At 38.7% G+C, this 9,360-nt stretch overlaps 1 protein-coding gene across 1 annotated transcript in view; it reads left to right on the top strand.

Moving 5' to 3' along the window:
* The first annotated feature begins 2,859 nt into the window (after positions 1–2,859).
* PHRF1 (PHD and ring finger domains 1) overlaps positions 2,860–9,360 on the top strand; it is a 26,144-nt gene continuing 19,643 nt past the window's right edge. Inside the window, exons 1-5 of the mRNA XM_009889388.1 lie at positions 2,860–2,950; positions 3,273–3,395; positions 4,883–5,112; positions 6,079–6,162; positions 7,159–7,280. Coding sequence (XP_009887690.1) covers positions 2,860–2,950; positions 3,273–3,395; positions 4,883–5,112; positions 6,079–6,162; positions 7,159–7,280 — 650 coding nt within the window. The remainder of the gene's footprint in view (positions 2,951–3,272; positions 3,396–4,882; positions 5,113–6,078; positions 6,163–7,158; positions 7,281–9,360) is intronic.

Here is a 9,360-nt window from a genome sequence, read left to right as displayed (position 1 = left end):
CAGAGTACTGCACACCATGGGATTTTCCAAGTGAGCAAGCAGTGAAGGGTTGGCTACAGTGGTGAGGGCATGTCCTTGGCACTCCCAAAACTGAAAGCAGCTGTAGTTGCCTCAGTCAAATGGCCTTGAGGGATAATCGGTCACTTTTTAGCGGTCTGGGCTTTTATGTTACAGAAGTGCATAGTTAAGGCTTGCCTCAGAAGAATGACTACAATCTCCTTCTTAACCAAACTTGTTGGTTTATATAATAACAATAAAAATGCTTCCTATGTAGTTTGTATTGCTGGTTCCAGCTGGGGGGGGGTGGTGGTGGTGGTGGTGCGTGTGTTAAAAAAATTCTGGTGTGCTAAGTGCTGGAACTAAAGCTGGGCTTTTGTACAGGTGGGTAAGCTCTCTGAAGTGTATCATGACTGTGTTTGTGTTTCACAATGGTAATTTGCTTGAAAGGTCTCCCACAAGAAAAAAAACAAATTGGGAAATGCTGCTTATTGTTCATAAAAAATAGAAGAACGAGCTCTCATATTAGGTGTATAGTCAACTTGGGTTTCCTTCTTTTTTGCTTAAGAGCAGCTGCCCAGTTTGGGAAAGGTTGTTCATAAAGTAAGATTTGTGATGCGCTTAAAATCTCAAATTCACTTCATCTCGATTGGTTTCTCCTTGTCTATTCCCACCTATCCACAAAACAGACTTTTTTTACTGACAGGATTTGAAGACTTGATTGTTTGCTGCAATACCACATTTTCCTTAACTCCGAGTTATGCCTCCGAGCAAAGTACAAGCTTGCATTTGCAGCATAAATATGTCAGTTTAGATTGTCAAGTCACAAGTGCTGATTTGTTTGCCTCTGTGCTTAAAGGATATCTTTCTGTGGGGTAGCAGGGTGAAAATAACATGGGTAGTTGTTTTATTCCACAGCAGTGAAGAAATGCATACTGTTTGGAAATGTCGTTAAGTATATATTGGTCAGAACTGTGGTTTGTCGAAATCGCTTCTAAAAATAAAAAGATCCTTTCCTCGCTGTGATTATTGCTTTGCCTAAGGAGAACTAGGGAGCAGGGGAATGAAGGTCACTGTGATAGTGAAGTGGAGACTTAGCCACGGTTTTGCCCCCGTGGTGGCTTTGGTTTGCCTCCGTAGTCCTCAGTGGCTAGGGAGTGCCATACCTGGCTGGACCTGGCAGTGACGGGTCAGCAGGAACCCGCTCTGTTACCACAAACTGCCGATGGAGAAGTGATACAGGCAGAAGTTCTGCATAAAATCTAAATACACTATGTAACTTCGTACTACGTACATAACAAACATGCCTGCCTCTGTCCTGCTATGGGCCTGGTGCTGCCAGTCTCTGCCATTATGTATCCTGGCTATAACTTCGCCACAAATTTTGTGTTGCTGTAGCTAACTTAGCTTTTGGGAGGATATTATGTAATTGAGTTTCAGTTTGAATAATTCATACATACGTGCGGCTGAAACTTGAAAAATTCCTAGTGTTTCTTCTTATTTTTTTTTTTTTCAGTTACATCATGGAGTGACTGGCTTTTGATGAGTCTGCATGTTTTCAGCCAACATAAATTGTTTTTAAACACACTCCTTTTAACAGCCACGAATTTAGCTAAAAGTGTAAACCTCTATTTAGGCAAGATTCGTACTGAAGTTAGAATAAATCTTTACCAAGAACTTCGTTGTGTTGAAGCTCGATCTTTTTTCTTTTTAGCTTTATTTTTTCCCTGAGCATTGGAGACTGCATTTGCAGTTTAGTCTGATTTACTGAAGCCTGCATTTTTAAGGCTCTTAAGTGCAGAGCTGTGCTACGTGGCTTAAAAAGGGAGTGTGCAAGTAAAGATATGCATCAAGAACACTTGAATAAAACATAATGTTTTGTTCCAAAAATTCTCTTAATATGCAAGATATGTAATGCAGAGTAGGGAGAGTGGGAGAAGAGCACCCGATTGAAATTTATTTGCCACACTTGTAGAAGAATCCAATTTTTTTCATATTGAGATATGACATCTAGCTTTATAAGTGTCCATTAATTATATTTTTTTCATTACGTGCTTATAGAAGCTTGCAGGGATCTGTCTTTCTTAATGCTTTGTAGTGTTATATATTAAAAGCTCTGGATTGATTGTCATTATGAATTTGGATCATGAGACATCTCTCAGTATCTTGTCAATTTTATTGCCAGTCTGTGCTAATGCACAGCAATTAATGTGATTGCATTAATATGCACCAAATCAAGTCTCCTGCTTTCTGTGAAATAATGGTTGTGACGTCTGAGAATTCTCTATTTCGTGACAGAGCTGTGAAAAGGCCTTTTTTTAAAAAAGACCTAAAATAAGTAATCTTTCTTCTTGTTTCTCTTCAGTTGAGCAAGATAGACTATTTTGATTTGAAATGCATATTGTCATCCTGTTAGGCCTTGTTCAAAGGGCCTGTGGTCCCTTTCAGTTTTGCATTTTATTGCTAGTCCAGAGGATGGTTTTGGTGTTTGCAGATTTTCTATTCCTATTTTCAGTGGGGAGTTCTGGCTATACCTTTTTCTGTCATCAGGAGCCCAAGATAAAGCTGAATCTTTCACCTAAACTGAGTTTCACAAGCAGCTGGTTTCGTCTAACTCAGCAGGGATGTGAAACTTCACATAACAATAACTGCTTACCTGTAGCCACCTCTGACTCGAAACTGGGAAAACTTACCGATGGTTGAGGAGTCTTTGCTGTAGAGCAATGTCCCTTCTATTGTTCCCGTCTCCTCAGATGTGTTGGATGCTCTTTGCTGGGCTGACGCCTGCTCTGCTTGTGTAGGTGGTGCACTGCCTCACTGAAGTCTGCCTTCTTGCAGGGAGCAGATTCCCAATGTCCTGCCATGGATGATGACAGCCAGGATGAACTGATAAACGAGAATGCTGCACTAGGCAAGGGCAAAAAACAGAGTCTCGCACTCCTCAGTGAAACAGGTAAATATGTCCTTTCTGCATGTGTGTGTTTCGAGGTCTAGGTTGGAGAGAGAACCTATTGGTTTAACCTCCAAAGAGAAGTAAAGATATATTTGTGACCATTTATTTCTTTTTTCACTGATAATTTTTTTGGTTTGCTTCCTAAATTCTGTATCTCAAACTGCTGGCATGCTTTCCTGGAGTTTCTCAGAACAGGCAGCTTTGATACAACTGAGAAAATCTGGGTTTTCACTTCATATATAATCCTGAGCAGTAGTTCTGGTGTGTCCTTCACTGTTCTGCCTGTCTGCATTGAATAGGTATTTCCTCTTTTCTTTTTAAGAAAGCAATGGTGGAAATAGCTGTGATTCGGAAGATGATACCGGAAGTGAGGAGGAAGATGATTGCACTGAGGAAGAGGGAGGCGAGGAGGACAAGGAAGAAAGTGAAGATGAAGAACTAGAAGGTAGGTCTGTTGATGTGCATTAACAGGCATTTTTTTAATAATTGGAGAAAGAGGGGGATGAAAGCATTTCCTCAGAGATTAACCATTAAATGTAAATCCACAGATGCTGCTGTGTCAGGCCGACACCCTAATCCTACAGTAACAAACAAGTAATATTCCCAATTTTGAAGTTTTTAAAGTATTTGCATGTTTGAAGACTATCTGCTAGTAGTTGTAGTCAGTAGGAGTGAACTCTGCTCCAACATGAGTAGAAAAGAAGTCAAAATTGCAGCAAGGCCTCATGCTATTTTTTCACTTAGGAAAAGCATGTTTGTTTGTTTGGTTTGGCATGGGGCTCTAAAGTGAATGTTGTGATGAGGAGTTTTGGAAATAAATTACTATTACTGTTAAGTGTAGGGAGGAGGAAAGAAGACTAATTTTTCTTTGAAAAGGGAGTTTGGGTGTTACTTGGATTTGTTAATTTTCCTGAAAACATACTCTGTAGATGCATGTACTTCTGAAACTGCTGCACTCAAATTAATGATAATTTGGATAGACAAAAATACAGGTTTTTGTGACATCTTAAAGCTTGTTGTGAAGGCAAGAGCACTGTTTCCCAATTTACTAGTTAGACTGATTTGAACAGAGACTAAAAAGTTGATGCCAGGTGCCAAAAAGCTTTATACTTCCATCATTTAGGATATTCTCTGCAATGTCCAGACAGGAGAATTCAACAGAAAAGAAAGACAAGGGCCCCATTTTCATTATTAAAGAAAAAAAAAATCAACAAAACAACAACAGCTGCCCCACCCCACCACCCCTCAAAAAAAGTGAGAGTTTTTTAGGTAACTTTTTGCTGCTTCTTGAAAATGTCAACTTAATTCACAGGTTTTAGGGGAAAACTAACACACGTCTCTGTGTTTTGTACTAAAAATAAAAACACCTTTCAACAATGTGTGTGTAGTGTTTAAAATTAATTTTACTCAAAACCAAGCTTCTTTAAGCAGTCTTCAGCTAGGCACTCATATCCCTTGACTCTCAAAGTCATGATTTACTGCTGAAATCTTTTAACTGTTCTTCTCCAGGTGAGCGTATTGCTGTTTCTTGTCCTTTGGAGTGTCTATAAAAAAAAAAAAGTTGGATACATCATAACTTTATTATAACTTTATTTTTTAACTTGGTATCCTGACATATCTTATTCTCTTGTTGTTTTGATAATCAGTTGTTTTTCTGCTGTCTGTCCTTTTTAATCTCTTGCAAGACTAGTCTTGTTATCAGGCTTGGTTTTGCTTTATTTTTCACCAGAGTAATCCATTGCTTTTTAGTGAAGGAATTTAGGAAAAAAGAAAACAGCAAAAATTATTGCCTCTAACTGGTGAGGCTGTTCTTTGCCCATAAAATAAGCTTATTTGGAATTTTCTGTGAACTGGTACCCTATCCTGCCCACCCCTTCTGCCCTCACTGCTGAAAAGTGCAGCACACAACAGTTTCATCTCTCACTTTTTAAGATTGTGAAGATGATGAAGAAGAGGAAGAGGAGGAAGAAACTGAGGCTGCTGTGGGGGGAATGGCTGACTCTCTGAAATTAGAGCCCCACATAAATGGAGTGAGCATTTCCTCTGATGAGGACGGCGAAAACTGCCCCATTTGCCTCAACACGTTTAGGGATCAGGCTGTTGGGACTCCTGAGAACTGTTCCCATTACTTCTGCTTGGACTGCATTGTGGAGTGGTCTAAGGTGAGCTGTTTTGTCCCTGATGTCCCTTGGCCTTCTGGTGTGCTCTGCTCTCTCCCCTCTGATCATGCTGTTCTGCTGTAATGAGAACAAAACACTGTAATATTATTTATATTTGCTTTCTTAAGCTTTTTTACATAGACTTGGGTTACTGCTCTGTTTGGCAGGAAACATGTTTGTGGAGTGTGGATCTGTTGTTCTTGTACCCATCCTGGTCTGCTCTGTTCACTGAAAGCTGTAATGTCATAAGCAAGTGTGTTTCTAGGCATGTAAAAGTCTTTTTTTCAAGTCAAGACACCAGTAATACTGGTTTTCTCTGTGTGTATATATTTCTCTCTGTATCTGTCTATCTTTTGTTGAATTCTGTGTTGTGGCCATTGGATGGGAGTCTGTTGTGACAGTGAGCGTTTAAATGTAGAGAAGATATAAAAGAGTGCTGACTAAATTAGCAGTTTGCTCTGAATTCACTTTTTAGTCAGAGTTCCTTGCCACCTAACTGTGTAATTCCATAATCATAATCCGGGGTGAGAATTACAGCAAAACTTACTGTGCATGCGGCAGTACCAGTGGTAATTAAAAAAAAAAATCACTCTTACTCAATATATTGGTAAACCACTTCCAGTTGCTCATCCATCCAAAAGAAAGAAAATGCCCTAAAACATGAGTACCATTTCAAGGGAATGTTTGGAAGAAATTTGATGTTGCTTTGGCAGTTGAATGATAGTTAAATGACTTCGGTATAATAAATTCTTTTCTAAAAATGCATGTTTTCTCTGATACAATAGGTTGTTTGTAAACCAGGTGAGTCAGATTTAACTACCTAAAATATCAAGACCAATAGTTGTTAAAAGGATTACTACATTAATTTAATGCTTATTACATTAATAATTGACTATTTCCTTTTTAAAAACTGAATAAAGAGATGTGCTTATTAACTGTATGGGGAAAATTACTTTTTTTTCTTCCTAGAATGCAAACTCCTGTCCAGTGGATCGAATCCTCTTTAAGTATATTAGCATTCGGGCACATTTTGGTGGTAAAATCTTAAAAAAGGTAAGCTTTATACTGTAGCAAACAAAGCCTATTGCCACAAAATAGCTATTCAAAGGTTTACACTTCTAGCGTGTTTATCTGATATTTGGTGTCTGGATGAGTAATTTCTTTCCTATTTTGACATTGCCTTTTAAGGAACTGTTACTATTTTTCTTCCTCCTTAACCGTGTTTCCTGTAGTATTGTGTGTGGATTGAAGTGTGGCATCGTTTCTGATGGGGGGGGAAAAAAGGGTGGTTTTCATAACTGGCTCTTTTGCATAAATGGATGTTTGACTCTAAGCTGTTCTGTATTGATAAACCTGTCCACATGGGGAAAATGCGCCACATGCATACTGCAAGTGCTGTTATAATATGAATAGGAACAATCTAGGTTATACTTGATCTCTTCTTTCTGTCTTGCTACTAGCTATACTGTGTAGCAGTGGGGTTTGTAAGGGGAGAGAGACACAGGGCAGTAGTAGAGCTCCTACAGGCACAAGTTGAGTGTGCTAGTAGTCTCTCACAAAATAATATTGAAGAGCTGTCATTGCTCTTTATTAATATCAGAAATATTCAGGGGACACTTAAGAGTTTGCTGTTTTCATAAACTGATGGTTTATTATTAAGTGTCTGCATTTTAACAGAAGTGTGAATTAACATTTAAATGATACATTTAGGGGGAAAAAGCTAAGCTCGCTCTCTTCTTTTGTCTTGTTTTGTTGGGTTTTTTTGTTTCTTTGACTACTTTTGATCTTATTTGGGGAATTTTGGTTTTGCCTCTTATTACAATGCAGTTTTCTGTAGCTGTTGGCGTCTGACAGTAGACAAGTTCAGTACGTGTTTTCAAGCATTTGATGATGTCCTAGATGTGTTGAATGAACTAATTGAAGGTTCTGGTATGTAACAGCCATTTTGGTTCATTCACTTCTAGGTTTTGCTGCAGGTACTGTTAATGTGACAATGGATTTTACAAAGTGCCACGTTCTGTATAAAATGTGAACCCCTCTTTTATTTAGATTCCTGTTGAGAACACAAAAACTCAGGGTAATGATGGAGAGGATGATCCAACCTTCTGTGAGGTTTGTGGCAGAAGTGACCGTGAGGATCGCCTGCTGCTGTGTGACGGCTGTGATGCAGGGTAAGAAAAGTAGTGTTGTAGCACCTGTGCGATTGCTGATGGCACTGCAGGACTGGCCAGTGTTTGGTCCACAGGCACTATCTGGTTCGTAGGCAGCCCCTTGCTGTTCTCTTCAGGCTCATTATGTGGCCAGACCTGTATCCATGTGTTTATAGTACGGACATCCCCAGGATGTGATGGATCCTTTTGGTGATGTAGCAGCATATGTGTGGAGAGTGCTACACACATCAGTGCTGCAGACCACTGAAACAGGTGACCATACCTTCAAGTGATGAAGATGTTTGTGCTTATCTGTGCAACATCTGGGTGCAAGGATGGTAAAAAACATAGTCTTACGTCTCCTTGAGAGGGTGCATGACTTGACCCAAATGACTGGGCATTAGTGCTGTGTGGGAGAAGTGCTAAAGATTCACAATTTCATGAAATTTTGAGGTCTTTTCTTTATAGCCAGAGCTATTAAACGAATCCCTTACTCTTGCTTACTTCTTTCTTTGCCTAACATTTTTTCCCCTCCTTGATTAATAAAATAAGTGTTTAAGTAGAGGCATCAACACAACTTTGGGCCTGCAGTCTTCTGCTAGAATTTAAAGCTCTCGTACTGTTTAATCAGTCTTCCAGCATTGTCAGTTTGATGTCAAACGTTACCCATTGAACAAAGAGAGATACTTGCTTGCAATGAATATGTAAAATAATCTGTCTTGTTATCTAACTAGACATCTGGTAAGTCTTGTTTGTCTTTGTGTTCTGTAGTATACATATACACTGATTCATCTTCTGGAGAAGAGACAAAATCAGGAATGCTAAATATTGTTAAACATGTCATCAGAACACCGAGTTTAAAATACTTGACCGAAACCAGTGTTTCATAGATCTGGTCTGAAGTCATGTCTTTCAGTTCTTTCTGAACGTTCATAAGCCTCATCTGAACTCAGGGTATTGCTTCAGATTTTCCTTTGTGGTTCTCAATAGTTCCTCTGATTTTTATTTTTTTTTTATTTTTTTTTCCAAGTCTGATACAGTCTTTTATTTTAGTTTTTTAAAATCTTATTTTCCAAAAATAAGTTCTTTTTGAAATGCTTGACTTCCAGAGTTGGCACTTCTGGAAGCACTTCCTGAAGAAAGAACTTGCAGTCTTTACTAGCTCACCGTGGCTGAGATAACTCTAGAAAAATGTAAAATAGCTTGCTTCAAATCCTAGTTTTATTTCTCTGCATTCTGTGGCCTGAAAGTGGAATGAAAATTTCATCAGTTATTTTTGCCAACGATTCTAAAGCCAATGGAGTCATCTTGTTTGCAGGATTCTGTTTGCAAGGTGCTGTTTCCAGCCATTGCCTTTAGCTAGACGTGGCTTTCCACAATATTTAAACTATGTGGTATAATGCTATTGTCTTATGAATTTAAGTTATGGTTTAAGTAATCAAATCTTTTTTCACTTGAAACCATTTTCAAGTAAGACTTGTTGAAATGTGACAACCTAGCTTTCTGAACTGTGTAAAACTAGCATTACGGTTGGTATGAATACAAAAGCGTGCATGTCTAGACACTTGAACAAACAGTAGAAAAAAGGTTAATTGCATTAATGATATGACATGTTAATGTGTGACTTCATTCAGGTTACCACGTAGCAAGAAAAGATTAACACTGATGTAGAGATACGTGTCAAGAAAGTGAAGAACAGGGCTACATCCACGACCAAAATTCCTTAATTTCATAGATCTCATTTTTCACATTGTTTGTGAGGACCGAGACAAAATACAAGGCAGGAAGTCCCCAAAAGCATCCATTCATTCCTTAAAGGTACAAGAAAGAAGTCCAAAATTAGGTCTTTGCTGCCAGTCACAGAGCCAGAGCAATGTGTTGAGGGCTTGATGACCAGTGTCTCTTGCCCTCTGCATTGCACACAAATAATCCTGGCCAAACTGCTTGGGCACACAGAGTCTTTGTGCTTGTGAGTGGGTGGGCACAAGAGTGCAGGTCAATGAACCTGAGAGAATAAGGATGAGTAAAATCAATTTCCTTTTTTTTTTTTTTTTTTTTTTTTTTAAAAAAAATGACCCTTTTTCCTTTTATTGGTTTTTTT

Source organism: Charadrius vociferus, unplaced genomic scaffold, assembly GCF_000708025.1.
Source record: "Charadrius vociferus isolate BGI_N301 unplaced genomic scaffold, ASM70802v2 scaffold467, whole genome shotgun sequence".
In the NCBI taxonomy this organism is placed as follows: Eukaryota; Metazoa; Chordata; class Aves; order Charadriiformes; family Charadriidae; genus Charadrius; species Charadrius vociferus.
The sequence above is the reverse complement of the archived record's forward strand: the minus strand, read 5'-3'. Positions and strand labels throughout refer to the sequence as shown.